This window comes from Onychostoma macrolepis, chromosome 25 (assembly GCF_012432095.1).
Source record: "Onychostoma macrolepis isolate SWU-2019 chromosome 25, ASM1243209v1, whole genome shotgun sequence".
Classification (NCBI taxonomy): Eukaryota; Metazoa; Chordata; class Actinopteri; order Cypriniformes; family Cyprinidae; genus Onychostoma; species Onychostoma macrolepis.
In genome coordinates, this window is record NC_081179.1 from 17,500,371 (window position 1) to 17,519,227 (window position 18,857).

General features: G+C 35.2%; 2 protein-coding genes across 3 annotated transcripts in view; one reads left to right on the top strand and one right to left on the bottom strand.

Moving 5' to 3' along the window:
* Positions 1–87: 87 nt before the first annotated feature.
* sqor (sulfide quinone oxidoreductase) lies at positions 88–9,235 on the bottom strand. The gene is made up of 11 exons (XM_058766277.1): positions 8,941–9,235; positions 8,271–8,331; positions 6,356–6,582; positions 5,695–5,865; positions 5,271–5,324; positions 4,074–4,268; positions 3,106–3,315; positions 2,834–3,017; positions 2,484–2,551; positions 524–702; positions 88–429 (listed from the first exon to the last, which is right to left on the bottom strand). The coding sequence occupies exons 3-11, from the start codon at positions 6,569–6,571 to the stop codon at positions 372–374; spliced, it is 1,335 nt and encodes a 444-aa protein (XP_058622260.1). The 5' UTR covers positions 6,572–6,582; positions 8,271–8,331; positions 8,941–9,235; the 3' UTR covers positions 88–371.
* A 932-nt stretch (positions 9,236–10,167) lies between these two features.
* The window catches only part of atp8b4 (ATPase phospholipid transporting 8B4), a 38,531-nt gene continuing 29,841 nt past the window's right edge, over positions 10,168–18,857 (top strand). For both annotated transcript variants that reach the window (XM_058766759.1, XM_058766758.1), the window contains exons 1-2: positions 10,168–10,322; positions 12,282–12,349. In XM_058766759.1, coding sequence (XP_058622742.1) covers positions 10,303–10,322; positions 12,282–12,349 — 88 coding nt within the window. In that variant the 5' untranslated portion in view covers positions 10,168–10,302. The remainder of the gene's footprint in view (positions 10,323–12,281; positions 12,350–18,857) is intronic.

Genomic DNA, 18,857 nt, shown 5'->3' on the forward strand with positions numbered 1-18,857 from the left:
TGTCCATCATCGTTCAGTCATTTGTCTATCAGTATGTCTGTCTTATCTGTTTGTCTATCTATCTAAAGAGTCAAAATACAGACTTCATAAAGAAACTGTTATTTATTTTCATATTTATAACATATCTTGCGATCTGATTAACATGAAAAAGTTACTCAGAAATAGTATGTGTTTCTAATCACAAGGACATGGATTATGCCATAGCTAAAAATATTATATTGCGCTGTAATGGGAAATTATACAAAATTAGCAAACTATATTTAAAAGCAGGCATCTCTGGATATTCACTTGAGTAAATCAAGCACCATCTAAGAGAAACTTGTTAATGAGAAAAAATGCATTTTTGCTTTGTTCCCAACTAAAAGTTTGTTCTATTTCATTCCCAGATGCATGATGGTCCGGTATGGTCCTGGGCCTCCCCAAAGTCCCCTTAATTTGAGGAAGAAAAACAAAATAGAAAAAAATGAATATCATGCTTGTATTCAGAAGGGTAAGTTATGATCAGTTCGTGATCGGGACTCACTTGAGAAGTCCATGCCAGTACAAATGAGGCATTAAATCAGCTTTCATGTGGTACATGACCCTGCTCTCTTTGCTCTGGTCCACAGGGAAGGTCTCCAGCGGCTGCCCGTCATAATCAAATTCTGCCAAGATCACGGTGTTGTAGCTGGTAACCAGTGGGCAGGAGGTGTAGCCATCATACTGCAACATACACAAAACCATTAATATTTAATATTAATAATTATTATTCAATATGTAATATTTTTCTTATTTTGAAAGATGAAATTTGAAATATTTATTAGTATATCTGCAATTTAATTAATTCATTAATGTATGTATTATTTACATGCATATGAATGAACTTGCTGCTTGTTGTGTAGTTATTTAAAGTCTGCATGAAATCAAAATTGACTTTATTTACTTTACTAGTCTTGATATCAACAATTAATCCGTGCAAGTTAATTCGCTGAAAAAAATAGTTTGTCTTGGTAATCTTTAATCAAAGTCTTAACATTTGCTTCCGCTCATGGCATTCCTTCTCTGATGACGCCAGTTTGATGGCTTGGGCGGAATATCCTTAAACACACCCCTCCAACCGATAGGTTGCTATGAGTGAGAGACAGAGAGGAGGAGCGCAAGAATAAAACCAAGCCCTCTGTTCAATATTCTGTTTCAGCTGGAAATACATCACTACACTGAAATAAAGTCGGCACCAACTTCTGGTTTACGTGGACTTTAAGGAAAACTGATTTTTTGGAACAGCAGGCCACCATGCTACTTGCACGATTTCTGTAATTGGCATGCATAATGTGCATACTTTTAATATTTTCAGCATCTGTAGGACAACCACATATGCCAAATTGTTCAGTATACAACATGCTGAGTACCCTGTGTGGAATAACTATCCCACAATGCACTGGACATAATTTTCCCTTTACAGTGTGAGAAATGAACCAGAATTTCAGCCAAATTTGTTTTTGCAGTCTCCATCTTGACTAATTATTAAAATATCACTTATTCCAAAAAATATCACTGGCTTATTTTATTCCAAACACAGAAATTGTTTTGTTAGCACTACGCCCCCTGGTGGTGGCAACACAGGAAATAAGGTTGGAGGAGCAAACAGTGGAAAACCACATTAATGTTTATCCTTGGCCTGTTGGACAAAACAAACCATACGTATGATCTGGCCTCCCTGACCCACATTAAGGCTCTTGAAACTTGGTGTTGCTCTAGCCAATTAGAAATTAATGTTGCCAAGACTATAAAGAATTAATTATGTGTACAAAACGAGACGTGATATGTGAGCCGATTTCCGAGTCAACAAGTTGAAATTGTGGAACATTTTAAGTATCTTGGATCAATTTTGGATTCTCAGTTGAGTTTTGCTGATAATTCAGAGTGCATTTTTAAAAGATGCTCTCAGCGACTTTTTCTTCTCAGACAGCTTAGTGGTCTTGGTGTTAGTAAGCACATCTTGGAAGTTGTGTATAAATCCATTGTTGAAAGTGTTTTAACCTTTCAACTTTCTGTCTGGTACGAGCATCTAAATTGCAGACTCAAGAACAAACTTCCCAGAATTGTATCCTCTGCAAATAAAATAATTGTCAGGCCTCAGAATCAATTAACACAACTTTATGTAGAAAGGACAAAGAAGAAGGCGAGAGTTATTCTTGCAGATGGCTCTCATCCTCTTTTCAGCCAGTTTGAGCTCTTGAAGTCAGGTAGATGTTATAGAGTTCCTCTAGCAAATAAAAATGTGTTTAAGAGGTCCTTTATCCCCAATGCAATTCAAATACTTAAATCATAAACTTTTTAATCAAGCAGTGTGTAAGGCATGAACTGTATCTTTTTATTTTCTTTTATGTTATGTGTGTAACGTGACTAGTTATTGTGATTTAATTTTACTATGTATGTTGTTATTAATCTTGTTGTGTTGGTGAGCCAATAAAGTTATACTATACTATACTAGACATACTTACTGTCTTATCCGGCGTCTGTTTCTTCAGAATTCTGCTGACAGTTCGGTCGAGTACTGCAGACTGCGCAGCTGTAGAAGATTATAGTCACAGATGATTCTCCTGATCATCTAATTTCAATAAAACAAGCACTAACAGCTCTCTCACCATTAAAATCAGCTCAGTGAACGGGGAAGTAACCACTGATTAATGGTGGAAAACTACTGAAACAGGTTCTAGACCTGTCTGATGAGTGGTGATAATTAGGTAGAAAAGGTTTAATGAGCAGGGACTTATCTCGTTCCGCCATCCCCAAAAAAAACCCCCCACAAGAATATGGGGTGTAAAGAAACAAGTTTTTTCCAGTGTTTTACCTACTGCTGCTGCCGTTTTGGACGTGGGTAGATTGGTGCAGTCTCCGATACCAAATACATTGGCATAAGTCTTATGCTGAAGAGTGTTCTTATTTACATCCAGCCATCCGGCTGCATCTTCCAGCGAGGAGCCTTTCAGCACTGCAGGTGGTCCCATCGGAGGGGTAACGTGGATCATCTCATACTATGACCACCATGAAGGGTACGTCAGACACTCAAACTACTGCTTAACAGAACTCAAGATGTTTTTTGTGTAATCTAACAACAGCTACCTTGTAAACCACTGTCTCCCCAGGTTTGTCTAGATTCTCAAAAACGGCTTCCTGTTTGTCGGCCCTGACCTCGATGAGGTTGTGCCTGAGGTTTATGTTAAGGTCCCGCTTCTTCACAATATCCCACAAGGCATCAGCATATTTCTTGACCCCAAACAGCACTGGTAAGGAGGTGTTATAAATAATGTTGGCTTTGGACCTTTTTCCTGTCTAAAAAGACAAAAAAAAAACATTGTTTAAAAAATATTGTAATTTCTTTGAGTATTATTGAGTTGTAAATGTACTGTGGCAGTACCATGTAAATATTTTGGTACTGAATGATTACCATATTCATTTACCATGGTATTTACAGGGCACTACAAGCGAGTAATATCATGGTATTACTATGGTACACGAACAAAAACATGGTTTTACCATGATATATGCCCAATTAACATGCAATTACCCTTGTTCATGTCAACACAACATGGTATTGCCATTATACATGTCCAAAATACATGGTATTACCATGATATATGGCCAAAACATGGTATTACCTTTATTTCCGTCCACAAAATTTGGTATTTCCTTGGTACATGTCCAAAATACATGGTGTTACCATGACATATGCCCAAAAAAAACATGGTATTGTCTCTGTTTTTGTCCATAAAATATGGTATTACCATGTGTTACCATGATATATGGCCAAAAAACATGGTCTTACCATGGTATTACCACTTGTTCCTGTCCACAGTACACAGTATTGTCATGATACATGTCCAAAATACTTTTGGTATTTGGTTTTATCATGATATTTGTCCAAGAATCATGGTATTACTATCATACATGTCCAAACATATAGTAATAGCATGATATTTTTGTAAGTGTATAAATAAAAGGTGATTATTTATGTACATATTACAGTATATTTTTACATAAAATAATGATTGTAACCAGTTCTTGGGGATTTCAATGATTAAGAATGAAACCTTTCTCAGGAAGGCATCAGAGAGATACATGATTTTCTGAGGAGCTCCTCCACATTTGATGGGAGTGTTTGGGTAGGTGAACAAAGCATTGCCCTCCTTAAAGTTCTTCAAGGCGTTCCATGTCTTTTCCACTGTTTTCACAGAGTAGTTTGAACCGATTTTGGGATGTTCAAACCCTTCAGGCAGGCCCTTGATCTGTAATCAGGAGACGGAAATCAATTAGATTGACAACTTTGAGAAGAAAATCTCATCAAACATCACACAAGTAATTGTTAACTCAGGATCATTTTTAACTTTGGTTTTATTTATTCAGAGTTATCTTGTTTCACTCTGTGAAAACAGATACTGTTTCATATTTCTTTGCATATCCTCCTGACTACCAGCTATGGAGTTTTGTCCTCTGTAGAGGACATTATGTTTTAGCTGAGACGTTACATGTTACAGTTTTAAGTCTGGATGTACTGTACAGAGCACACTCAGGGGTTTTCAGAGATACCAAATGATTGGATGTCTCACCATGACCACTCGCTCTCCTTGGTCTTCAAAAATGGCTGACATTAATTTAGTGATCAAGTGTAACACCCTTATGGAAATATGATAATATTTTGTAATTATCATTTAAATCTGACAAATTTATTATCAACATCTCAGGAAAATGTTATGGGGTTTCCAATCAAAATATGACCTTCTGTTATGAATCATCTTTATATAAAGTTTGGTATAAAAAAATGAAAATTGATTTGTGATTAAAACAAAAATCCCACTGTTTTTGCCTTTTCATGTCTATTCATGTCTTTTTATTTTTTAAAAACAGGACTTTTTAAAGTCCCTGTCCTCTACAGAGGAAAAATCATTGTTTAAAAAAAAAAAAAAAAAATTCAAATTTTTTCTTATGCTCTAAACAATGTAATGACATGACAAAATACTAAATTCACAAAACTGTTTTTTCCTGGTAGTCACGAGGATATACGAGGTGTCATGTCAGGTATGACCATAAAATCCAAACATAGAACAAAGTTTTAAATGTTATTTAACTTGAACTTTGTTATCAAGTCTGATAGACAAATGTAATTAACATTACATTAAGATTAGAAACTTCCTCTGGACTGATGTGGCAATGCTTCTCTCAATCAAAACATCGTGCATGTGAAAGTGGAAAACTAGCAATTTAGTCTATTAATGACATGCATAACATACCTTTTCATAATGCAGCACAAGGCCAAGAGCTACAATCAGATAATCATATGAAATCTGAGAAAAAAATAAAAAAGTTAAACAGTTACATAATAAAAACTACTAAAGCTGGGTTAAGTTTGATTAAAGTGAGCGTTCCAGATCATGTGGCAATTTAACAATGTTAATATTATATTCCTTCGAGTTTTGCAACATGTTCATGTTACTTTATATCACACTTCATATCAGCTATGAGTATTTTATAGTGGCACGCCTTCATGGTTCAATATAATGTGCAATATCATATTACGCAACATTACTGATGCCACAAAATTTCCCAGCAGTTTCAAAAGACTTCCCTTTTCAAAAGACACTTTTCTAAACTAATGCTATGCAGAAAAGCACTGCTCTTTCACAACACATGACAATTAACTGTCAACCTAAATACCTTTTTCCCACAGTCTGTGTGGACAGTGTTGTTCTTAGGATCAAATTCTGCCACTTTGGACTTGACCCACGTCACCCCTGATGGAATCACACTCGCTGTTGATCGTCCAGAAGATGCAACACTTTTGGCCCCTGCGCCAACTAATGTCCATATCGGCTGATAGTAATGCACCTGGAGTCAAAAGTGCATTAGATGTAATGTTGAACATTGAGGAAACAGTGCAAAGGTTATTAAACAACGTACCTCAAAAATTCAAAAGTTTGGGGTCAGTAAGATTTCTGAAAGACGTCTCTCATGCTCACCCAGGCTGCATTTATTTATTAAAAATACAGTAAAAACAGTAATATTATAAGATATTATTACAATATCAAAATAATATGCTTTCTATTTTAATATATTTTAAAATGTCATTTATTTCTGTGATTCAAAGCTGAATTTTTAGCATTACTACAGTCTTCAGTGTCACATCATCCTTCAGTGTTAAAAACCTTGCAGACCCCAAAACATTTGAAGAGTTATTGTACATGTCCATTCAGTTAACACTAAACAGGAACTTGTTAAACCTGAATCTCAGCACGTACATGATGCCTCAAGAACAGCCAGGCACAATAAGGATCTCTTAAAGGGGCAGTTCAGCTATAAATGCTCTGCTGCTGCATACCTCACTAGGCTCCACGATGGCCACGTTTTGCGCGCCGACCTTTCTTTTCATGCGTGCGGCCATCGTTATGCCGCCACTCCCACCACCGAGCACAAGAACTTTGAAGTGGTCCTTAGCGGCCAGCCCAGAGCTGGTGTGAATTTGCGAGTTAATGACAGAGAAGAATCTGCAGTACTGCCTGGACAGCAGCAGCTGTGGGTGTAGCTGGCCTGCCATGGTGTGCGCTTCTGTAAGGAAAACAGAGAAGGGAAATATGTAAACAAGTTATAGCCAAAAATAATCTTTACCACAACCACAGTGAATAAAAAAGAATGGATATCAACACATTCATGTTAAAAATATATATTTTAATATGAATACATTGTATACTTTTTGCCATGGAATAAAAAAAAAAAGGTAATTGCGACTTATCTCATAATTCTGCAATGCAGAAAATAAACTATATAAAGAATTCTGACTATTAGCAATTCTGAGTTTATATCTCGCAATTCTGAGTTTATCTCGCAATTTTGAGTTTATATCTCGCAATTCTGATTTAATATCACAATTTTGAGTTTGTATCTCGCAATTCTGAGTTTATATCTCGCAATTCTGAGTTAATATTACAATTTTGAGTTTATATCTCGCAATTCTGAGTTAATATCACAATATTGAGTTTATATATCGCAATTCTGAGTTTATCTCACAATTCTGAGTTAATATCACAATTCTGAGTTTATATCTCGCAATTCTGAGTTAATATCACAATATTGAGTTTATATCTCGCAATTCTGAGTTAATATCACAATTTTGAGTTTATATCTCGCAATTCTGAGTTTATATCTCGCAATTCTGAGTTAATATCACAATATTGAGTTTATATCTCGCAATTCTGAGTTAATATCACAATATTGAGTTTATATCTCGCAATTCTGAGTTTATCTCACAATTCTGAGTTAATATCACAATTCTGAGTTTATATCTCGCAATTCTGAGTTAATATCACAATATTGAGTTTATATCTCGCAATTCTGAGTTAATATCACAATATTGAGTTTATATCTCACAATTCTGAGTTAATATCACAATTCCAAGTTTATATCTCACAATTCCAAGTTTATATCTCGCAATTCTGAGTTAATATCACAATTCCAAGTTTATATCTCACAATTCCAAGTTTATATCTCACAATTCCAAGTTTATATCTCGCAATTCTGAGTTAATATTCAATTCTGAGTTTATATCTCGCAATTCTGAGTTAATATTCAATTCTGAGTTTATATCTCGCAATTCTGAGTTAATATCACAATTCCAAGTTTATATCTCACAATTCCAAGTTTATATCTCACAATTCCAAGTTTATATCTCGCAATTCTGAGTTAATATTCAATTCTGAGTTTATATCTCGCAATTCTGAGTTAATATTCAATTCTGAGTTTATATCTCGCAATTCTGAGTTAATATCACAATTCTGAGTTTATATCTCACAATTCTGAGTTAATATCACAATTCCAAGTTTATATCTCACAATTCCAAGTTTATATCTCACAATTCCAAGTTTATATCTCGCAATTCTGAGTTTATATCACAATTCTGAGTTTATATCACAATTCTGAGTTTATATCTGGCAATTTTGGGATAAATTCAGAATTGTGAAAAAAATAAGTCCAAATTGTGAGATATAAACTCAACTGCAAGAAAAAGAGACTGAATTGTGAGATAAAAAGTTCCAATTACCTTTATTTTTATCCCATGGTTGAAACAAGCTTTCATAGTTATGACTGGCAGACCAGACTAGACTTTGACTAAACTGGTTAACCACAGTTAGGCAAGTTGGTTAACCAAGGTTGCTGATTTTTCTCTTAGAACATTTTTCATATGGAATTTAAAAAAGTAATTTTCATAAAAACGGCAAAACAAGCATGTATCTACTCGCCTTTTTCTTTTCACAACTGTCCTCTGTGTCTTGAGAGATTCCTCTCAACGTGTCCTCACGTCTGTTTGATGAAACACGGTGTTACATAGTCAAAACCATACTTCCTATCATTCCTACACAACACATCTGACAGTTAAACTAAAGCTGAGTCATGATAACTGGCAATTATGTGTGGATGTGGCTCAAAACCAATCGAGCTGCCTACTTAGACAACATTTTGGGCATCATTCTGTCTCACAGTCTACCTAGACAGCATTTTTTTTTTTTTTTTTGTCTCAAAACCTGGTGAACAGCATTTCTATGTAATTTGAACATAATTTAGTGAGCAGCCTATCAAAACAGTCCTTTTTGGGGTCAAATGTCCTAAAATGCTGTCTAGCTAGCTAGTTGTAAAGAAGGACATTGTATTATCAATGAAAATACACACCCCTTCTTGATTTATAACCCCAGCAATAACAAAAAAGCATGGAAATGCAGCTGACTACATAATATGTTTGACTTCTGCTATCATTATATTTACATTTACAGTTAGTAGGCTACATGCGTAGTCCAATTGCAAATAGAGCTGCGTAGGCTATAAACACTAATAATTTCCTTATGTACGATATAACAGCAAATCCTTGTTTCTGACACATATTAAATACTGAATTGGAGTGAAATCAGCTCTTACCAGAGTCAAAGCGATGTCGGTGACAGACCTGTAACTCTCTCCGCTGTCAGTGGTACAGTAACAGTACAACTGCGGTTTGTTTTCCTGGTTCTGCTCGCTTTGACTCACGGCTCGACTTTATCGCTCGACAGTCAGCAACGCTGCGCGATAATGCAATTTGGGCCTGTCATAAATATTTATTTAGGCTAATTATGATTTTATAGCCCTCCATGCATGTTTTTAGGATAATATACGTAAGAACTTTGAACGCACAGCACAAGCAAACATATTAAGTTAATGTCATGCCGCCGTAATCGTCCAGAGGGTGTCGCCATTGCATTTCCCTCAAAGCTACTGCATTATTATCAGCCACATTACTGACTGACAGCCTGCTGAACACAATTAAAATAACATAATTTCAATTAAACATACCGATTAATTCAGTCTCAGATAGATTAAGTTATGTGTTGTTATAATTGTAATAAATCTACACTGTTCTATTTTTACACAAAACCAAAAAAGGAGGCTATTGAAATAGTTCATCACATGCATTCTACTTGATTTAAATACGCGAAATTACGTTGTTATTAATATTCTAGCATTTAACGATGCCATTAATGTTGTATACAGTACCTAAATGTTATATGTATTTTTTATTATTTTTTTTTAAAGTGGATTTATTTATTTTCTTATCGTCAGGATTTTTTTTACTTATAACAACAGTAAACCTACACTAGTGTATTAACGTTGATATTAAAATATTTCATATATTTATAGGCCTCTTAATTATTGAATAATGTAATATTTACATTTACATTGAGTCATTTAGCAGACGCTTTTATCCAATAATATAATAATATAATATAACCAAATATATGTAAACGTTATACAGGGTAAAATATACAGACAACAAATTAACTTTTTTTTTTTTCTTTTTTTTTTTTGGTGAATTTCATTTTTTTAAAGTCAGGATCTTTTTTTCTTTCCTTTTTACACTGTATTCCTAATCGATAAATTAATCAAAAACAGATACAATAATTAATTCATTCATCGTCCACACTAGTGTTTTGGGTTAACATGTTTAAATTAAAAATATTTAATATATTTATAGGCTTATTAATAATTGAATAATATTATATAATATATAATATAACCAAAAATAGCCAATTGTTTCTTCGCTGCTTGTTGTTTTGCGCTGTAACCTTCCGCAAAACGGCCGTTTGTGCGCGTGTGTGTGCGTGCGCGCGCGCGCGGTTGACAGAGCTCGAGCGCGAGTAACAGGACTCAGGAGGCGGATTTTTAGGCACCTGTCTGGTGTTTTCTGTCTTTAATTTCTCATGGACGCGTTACTCCACCCTGCCTCCGTAGCAGAGCCATAGATGAATGGATGGAGCATGTTTTCGGTGAGCGCTGTCTGTTTATAGTTGATCGTGATGTAGTGCTAGTGAATGAGCTGCACTGATACACCGCAGTTATATCAGCGTTAAAGCATGACTGCCGTTCAGTGGGATAGTTTTGCCTTATTATTACATTCTGTAGCAAATCTTTTATATAAGATGTTCATTTATTGTAATCATAGATCTTATTTTACCACTTAAGGCTGACTAATTGACTACGGGCTTTCCATTATTGGGTTGTAAGGTACAACTGAGGACACAGATGAGTGTTTTTAATCTTTTACCTTGGGTCTGACTAATTAGTCTGTTTAGACATTGAATAATGGTAATAGATAGACTATTTTCAAGGTTTATTATAATTAAAAATGCTATAAATATAATCACTACAATTACATGACTAAATATTGCAAGTAAATATAACATTTAAAATATAATTTAATTAATTATATATATTTAATTTAACATCTAATATGTAATTTAATAGTATTTAGAATATATCTAGTGTAATATGTATATATGTAACTACAATAATTGTTGTTTTTATTGTTTTAAATATATTTATGTCTATATAACAGTAAATGTGGGCAAAATTATTTTATTTTTGTGTTTTAAAATATATCTATGTTGTAATTATGTTGGTAATCCATAAGTATAGCAGTAATAATAACAGCAATAATAATGCTAACCATTATTAATATATTTATATAGCAATACATTTAAGTTAAACTTCTAGATTAATATATTTTATTTAAATAATAATGGATCTAGTTTAATTTGTTGGTGGTGCATAACTATGTAATAACAACAATAATAATAATAATAATAAATGATTATTATTTAAAATATAATTATTGTATATACTTATATAACACAATAAATAGGTTTTATATATATATATATATATATATATATATATATATATATTAGTTTTATTACATTAAAATAATATATAATAAATCAATTATTATTACATGTGTTATGTATGGATCCATATTGGGCAAATCTCAATTTAATTCCATAGTATTTTCTTAAATTATATTCTATACTTTCATTCCCGTGCAGGTTTATTGACAGAGGATATGACTGTCAATATACGACAGTCTGTAGTCACATTTATTTTGGTCTGTAGAGCTCTGCAGTCTTGTTGGGTCAGTATGTCAGATGCCTCTACTGCTTACAGACTTTCAATGTTGATTTCCATTAAAGCAGTGGTCCTGGAGTAGCCAAACACTGCACATTTAGGATTAGTGCTTTTTATTATAGTTCAGCAGCCTTTGTTAATGAGCTGATGATATATACAGTATCAGGTGTATTAAAAAGAGAAAATATCCAAAAGTGTGCACTGCTGGGGTCTTCCAAGTCAAGTTTATTTTCAGCAAACCTTCCCACACACTAAAACAGAGAGGCTTACAACCCTTTCACAGTTACGTTCAGTATAATGTCCCACCTATAGAAGCCCTTTCTGTATTTGCCACGAATGGTTTTGTCATGCGAAGCCAGCATATGGGAGGACACTGCAGCGGGATCACCTGTGTTTACTGCAGTGTTCCCCGTGGAGCGAGTGTGTTCCCAGAGACCTGACGGGTTTCCTGGCTGCAGCTCCGCTGGGTTCTCATTAGGACGGTGTGGGGGAAGAGACACAGTGTGCGTCAGACATTAAAAACAGCGAGAACTGTGTGCTGCTTTAAAAGACAATTACACTGTGCTGTGTGACTCTAGCTGATTAGCTGATATGCTTCCCAATGCAAGTAAACAAGCCTTTATGAATTATATTATGGCTTTATAGGAAAGTGTTTTGTCGGGAATTGGGATGTCACTGTTTATCTGCCTCTTTGTATAAAATCACTATCAATATAATCTTCAGATCAGCTAAATGAAATCTAGTCGTTTCTATGAGGAAGATTACATGTGTTCAGTGGAAACGTGCTGTTTGACTCACGCTTGTTTTCCTGGGATGTTTTTCAGAGAAACCCGTAGGACCCGTCGAAGATGGCCTGATGTTATGGCAATTTGGAAGAAGGACGTTCACATTGGTTAGTACAGTTGCTGAACAAAAAGGAAATAGACAAATGTCTAAAACCACATAAACACTTAACAGTGAATATATTTTACGTTTAACATTTATTGAACTTTTTTAAGTAATTGTTGAGAAATTATTACAAAATTGCCATGATATAAAAAAAATCTCATGTTAATTAAAAACACTCAAAAATTATTTTTTATGCTGATTAAATCAATTTTTATTTAATATATATATATATATATATATATATATATATATATAAAACAATTACATTACTATCACAGTAATGAGAATCTAACGAAAATCACTATTGAGAATAGTGAAAAAAAAATTGCAATGCAAAAAAACAAACAAAATGCAATTATAGATATTTCTATATATATTATAAATTTGCAATATATACTTTTTACATATATTTTACACTTAACATTTATTGAACTTTTTTAAGTGATTGTTGAGAAATTCTTACAACATAAGCATAAAAACATTATTGTGACATTATTTTCAAGACCATGATGCAAAAAATATCATGTTTATAACTGTAATTAAAAACAATTTAATTTATGCTGATTAAATCAATTTTTATTTTATTTTGTTTAAAAAATTACATTATTACAGTAATGGGAATCTAATGAAAATCACCTTTGAAAGTAATGGGAATTCAAAAAAAAAAAAAAAAAGCTTAATTGTCATTAAAAAATATAGTCACAATTAAAAAAAAATACTAATAATAAACAAACAATTTAAATGCAATTCTATATTTGTATGTATTAGAAATGATATATTCTAAATTTGCAATATATACTTTTTTTCTTGTCATTTGGGGTGAAATACGATGCTTTCTCTTGGGCAGTTACTTCTCTTTAACAGTAACCTAAAAATTGACACCCAGTCATGTGATCAAGCGTAGATACCACAAACAACCAGATAATTACAGCGTTTTCAGTTCACCAGATCAGATTCTGTTGAGCAAAAACCTGCTCTGTTAGTCCGTACTGAAGTTCTGCATTTAATATGTTTATTGTTAGCTCCAGGATTCAACGACGCCATGCGTTTGAGCTGAGGTCTTCTGCTCTTCTCAGGTCTTGTTGCCTAGAAACCTTGATGACACCCTCCTTGTGTGATTGTTGCTGCTGCTCTCAGTTTCACTTACACATAAACAAATCAAACTGGTTTCCATCCTCAGAAATTGTTCATTAGTGCTTTAAAAAGAAGGTACATTTTGTATCCTCTTCCTGTGACAACACTCATTGTTCCTTTATACTCTCATCTGCTGGTCCACGGAGATAAAGCAGATGCTTTGCTGCTATAGGGATGCTTACGTGAAGTGCACTACGTATTTGTCCGCCAGTGACGTAAAGTTTTGCCTCTTTGACCTTGTATAAACCACAGATCGTTTCTTGCCCTTGGGCGGCAGAGACAGTTCAGTATTTTGTCTTTTTAAAAACCTGATCTGGCCGACTGGATGGAGATCACTTACATGCTAGTGCTCATAAGTGAGGGGACATGAGCGTGAGACCTGCAGGTATTTTTCTTGTGTGTTGAGCTTTGTGTTGAGCCTAGCTGTTGTAATATGCTAATGGTGAACGTGAGAAGTTGATTGTGTTGTAAGATTGTTGCCCGACTGTTGACTTTTTTTTGTGAGTGTTTAAGTGGTCAAGTACATAAACTGGAAGAATACACACGCCTCCGTGTATTAGTCATTTTGTGGACGCTCTTTGTACTGTAATTTCCATAATTGCTTAAATGTTTGTCAAGGAGTCCTTGTGCAAATTCAAATGAGGCAAGCCAACTTTAACTGTTACAAATTAATTAGAACCATGCTAATGTACCTTTTGCGCTAATTAAAAAAAAAAAAACATTTAGCAGATGTGCGCATTTAATTTACAGGATCTAAATTTTTCATCCACAAAAATGCTAGAATGAAAAACGTACCTCCCTCTAGTATTTTCTGCATCTGACTAGCATTAGCTAGTAGCAAAATAAGGTGGTTGTGACGTAACCTATAGACTATTAGCAATTTTTAGCCAAAGGATACTTCGGTTTTTATGTGTATGCTTATGTTCACAAAAACTAAAAAAAAAAAAAATACCCTGGACTTAAGTGTTTGTGTAAAAAAACCAATACTTTAGCCTTAAGTGTTTATAGAAACCGAAGAATTATCTGGGCTTAAGTATTTGCATGAAAAAACAAAGAATCATTTTGTGCTTAAGTGTTCCTAAAAAATGAAGAATACTCTGGGCTTAAGCGTTTGCGTAAAAACAAATAATACTCGGCGCTTAAGTGTTCATAAAATCAAAGAATACTCTTGGAATAAGTGTTCACGTAAAAAGCAAAAAATACTTTGGGCTTAAGTGTTTGTGTAAAAAAACGAAGAAAACACTGGGCTGAAGTGTTTGTAAAAACCGAAGAATACTCTGGGCTTTAGTCAAAACTTTGAGTGTTAAACTTCCTGTTTCTAATATAACAGATTTCCAAAGTGAGCATTTTCTGGCCTTACTAACATCATCCACGGTTGGTCTAACAAGCCAAATTATGAGATTGACATGGTTAACTGCATCAATAAGGAGGAAACAGCTTTTAATACTTTTGAATCAATGTATTTCTGCTTTATAAACCCAGAATGCAATATGCTGATTTGTAGAACGTGTTATGTGATGTTCTCCACAGAACCAAATAGCTTAATTCAAAAACCCTATTCAGCAAAAAACTGGGTAAGAACATGGTTTTGTTTTTTACCTGAACCATGGAAGTACCTAGTAGTAGTTTTTGGAGTTTAGGGAAGTTGTATGTGACTTTATACCTTATGCACCATTTGTGTGCTGGGGGCAAATGTGGGAACGGAGTGTAAACTCATCTGGTGCATCTCTGGGTGTGGAAACTGTTCAATTATTAATGGTTGATGACGGTTGTAGCACCTGAACTAAATGAGGAAACAATTCTCATGTTTCACAAAGCCATAGCAGTCCACGAACCAATAAAAACGAATGCATAAATGATTTACCAGGCTACTCTGGGAAACCGTTGAATGGTTAGTAGCTTTTTGAGAAAATAAGTTACTCCTTGTCTGCTTCTTGTCCGAGTCACCTTCCTCAACCAAAAAATGAAGAAGTTGTGGTAAAGATTCTGTGGTTTTCCTGTTAAAACCTGTAATCGTATTTTTAGTAAAACAGAACTAAACAAGATTTTTCCCCAATATTCTCCCCATTCCCCTGCTGTAGTGTGGCATGTTGCTATGCAGTTTCTATGGTGTTTTGGGTGGTTGCTTAATATTCTACCCTAAGATTCTTATATGTTTAGTTCTGTAGATGTGGCTCTGGTCCCTCCTTCAGTGTAATAGGATTTTTCACCATCTTATTGTCCATCAGGCAATTGTTAGTTTGATCATTTCTGCTGTCAGGAGCACAAACAGTGCGGTATTTCATCTCACTCATTTGGTAAGTCTTGTGTAGTTTCAGTTCCTCTTCAGCTCTTGTGGCTGTGAGTTTAGCAATACTTGAGGAAAGTCTGGAGTGAGTTATGTGACTGCGGTGCAACACAGCTCCAGACCGCTTGTTCGGGCCGTGATATAATGTGTCCCTCAGCAAAAATATAAACTGGATCCAAGCCCAGATTCCCAAATTTGGATCGATTCAGATGGATTATGTTGTAATGATTAATGTTTCACATCACCGTGATGTTACAGTAACACAAAGAACATCGCCCATGTTGAACAGTAGAACAGTAGGTCCACCATCTGAGTTCAGAGAGTTCAGCTATTGAATCAAACATACAAAAATATGAGATTGAGGATGAGGATGCAAAATGCCATGCTGCAGGTGTTCGAGTTATTGTAAGGAAAAGAATAAGCAACAAATATTTTTCTTAAATTTACTGTAGAAATAATTTTAACGATAACAACCCTGTTGCAAATTCTGGTGCAAATTCTTGTTTAATGTTTATTGCTAGAAAATTCCAAAATCAGGGTTTTAAAGGGTCATGAAACCCCCTGTATCAGCACTGGTTAGTTCTTACCAAAAACGCTAAAAAAGTGGGCGTGGTGCGCAGCGGAGGGGGAAGAGGGTTTAATTTCGCTCCCATCGAGTTAAAAACACAAATAAATGCACAGCCATTTGCACTGTCCATCGAAAACATATATATGAACTAGTGGTGGGCCGTTATCGGCGTTAACGTGAGACTCTTATCGGGCGATAAAAAAAATATCGCCGTTAATCTATTCTCAAAGTTGGGTTGGGAGCTGGGTCTATACTACGCAAGCTATGATGACTTTCACCTTGATATTTTAGCGGATGTATACCTAGCCGAATAGCACTGTAGGGGCGAGAACGAGTCTTGAACCTGTGTGTATGCGTGCTAACATGGATGCAGCTATGAAGCCGCGGGTTTGCTTCAGGAAAATTTATTTTTAAGAAGCTTCCCAATGGAAATCGGCAAGTCATTTCTGTCTCTACGTTACATGGTCGCGCTCTCTGTATCGCGCACACAGTGGAGTTCCGCCCCGGTTCGCACACACACACACACACACACAAACAAACACAAACAAACGTAAGCGCACACACACAAGTGAGCACACTCCCACTCCTATTTGTAAATATTAAGCCGCAAAACGTCCATTTAAATATGACTTCTGTGTGTCTCTGTGTTAATGTATGGCGCAGACGCACGGGTTTGTTCACTACTCATACAGAAGCCCGCGTGACGCTTGCGGCGATATTAACGTCTGTCGTCTCACTAAATGAGGACATAAATACATGAACAACATCTCCAGAACTGCTCTGAGAGTCACTTCATTAACATTCGAGCGTTTCATTTGAGAAAAACTATCCTCACGGCAACCCGTCAAAATAAAAGTTTGGTTTCACTTGAAGACATTGGGCAGAACGTAATAGGCTACTACTACTAAAACTATTAAAACCTTATCTTTAAGGAATAATCATACAATGTCTTCAATGTTATTATCAATATTAAATTCTTGATGACTGCTAGTTGTTTACTACTAGTAGTGAACTTATTCTGATCTACTTGGCAGAATTCAAATGAGCCATTTTAATCTAGATTAATCTAGATTAATTCCAAGATTACAGTGAGATTAATCTAGATTAAAAAAATTAATCTATGCACACCACTAATATGAACGCACTGTTGCACCTCTGATAACTTTTTTAGGCTTATTCTGCAGCATTTATATAAGCCTTTTGACGAGTTGTGTCAAGGAGCTGTAAAAACGGTTACACTCATTAAGTGAATGAATTGTGTTTGTGCCGAACTCTTATTACAAAGCAAAAACAAACACTCTTCTCCGATCCATGAACGTTTCCCTCAGTTAATGTATGCGATCTCACAGTCTGAAGTGTCTGTCACAGCAAATCAACACATGCTGTTGTGAGTAATTAAGCGAAGCATCTTCTCATAGGATAAGAACACGTAGTCTCATGAATAATTTAATAGACACCGACACGTCATCGATGTACTCTATACTGCATTCGAGACACCTCGGATGTGGGATATTTCCCACCACAAACCCGGAAGTAACGTCTGGATTTAGTAACATTAAAAGTATTTGGTAACATTAAAAATTTTATGTTACTAATGATTTAGTAGGATTAAAACATTACAAGTGTTTGCTAACATTAAAAGTGCGCCGTACCGTAAATTATTTCCGAGTTGAAGTAGGAAATATCCTAAATCTGAGGTGTCTTGAATGCAGCAATAGTTCTTTGCACGTCACAAATTGTGACGTCAACAGTAGTGGTCGACCGATATATCGCCAAGGCTGATATATCGGGCGATATTTGGCATTTTTCAAATATCGGCATTGGCTGATAAGTTTTTGTTAAATAAAATTATATCGGCTATATATCGGCCATCGCCATCGGCCACCCTGCTTTCCAAGATATCGGCATCGGCTGTTAAAAAAACAATATCGGTCGACCACTAGTCAAAATTCACTTTTCAAGTTGTCTGAACATAAATGTGTGTTGGAAGTGTGTGTACACATCCATCCTATAATGATGAAAAAAATCCACCTAGTGTTTTTTTTTTTAAATTCCTATTTTAAAATCCCCTTTTCTCAAATCAGGCTGTTCTGAGATTCCTATCAGAATGACGTAGTTCTGTACAGGCCGCTCCCACGATAGTTGATTGACACTAGCGTCTTACCTTAGACCCGCCCTGAGTGAGCTGAGAGCTGTCCGCCATTGTGTCGACTCCGGTGCAGGGGGAGACAAGATGTCTCAGATTAAGCGATTGAGGCGTTCTGTTGTTGGATGCATATAGCAGTCGTCATTTACTCCCGACAACTGAGCCGCTGAAGACACAGAGGATTACTTGTGTTTTTGAAGGGAATGCGCCCCCGATCTACCTAAATGTGTCTATGTTTAAGCGAATCATTCGTGATCCAGCTTCACTTACAGATGAAGTGAGTATAAGGGTTTTTAATGAATCTTTGCAAATTGCCTTTCCTAATAATGTGCTAATTAGCAAGTTTCACGATGAATGCAGCTAAAGTAAACAGTCCC

Coding starts and splice junctions, on each gene's coding strand:
- sqor (XM_058766277.1), bottom strand. CDS start 6,571: ATGGCAGGCCAGCTACACCCACAGCTGCTGCTGTCCAGGCAGTACTGC. Junction 5,866..6,355: donor CCATCGTGGAGCCTAGTGAG/GTATGCAGCAGC, acceptor TTTTGACTCCAG/GTGCATTACTATCAGCCGAT. Junction 2,552..2,833: donor CAAAACGGCAGCAGCAGTAG/GTAAAACACTGG, acceptor AATCTTCTACAG/CTGCGCAGTCTGCAGTACTC.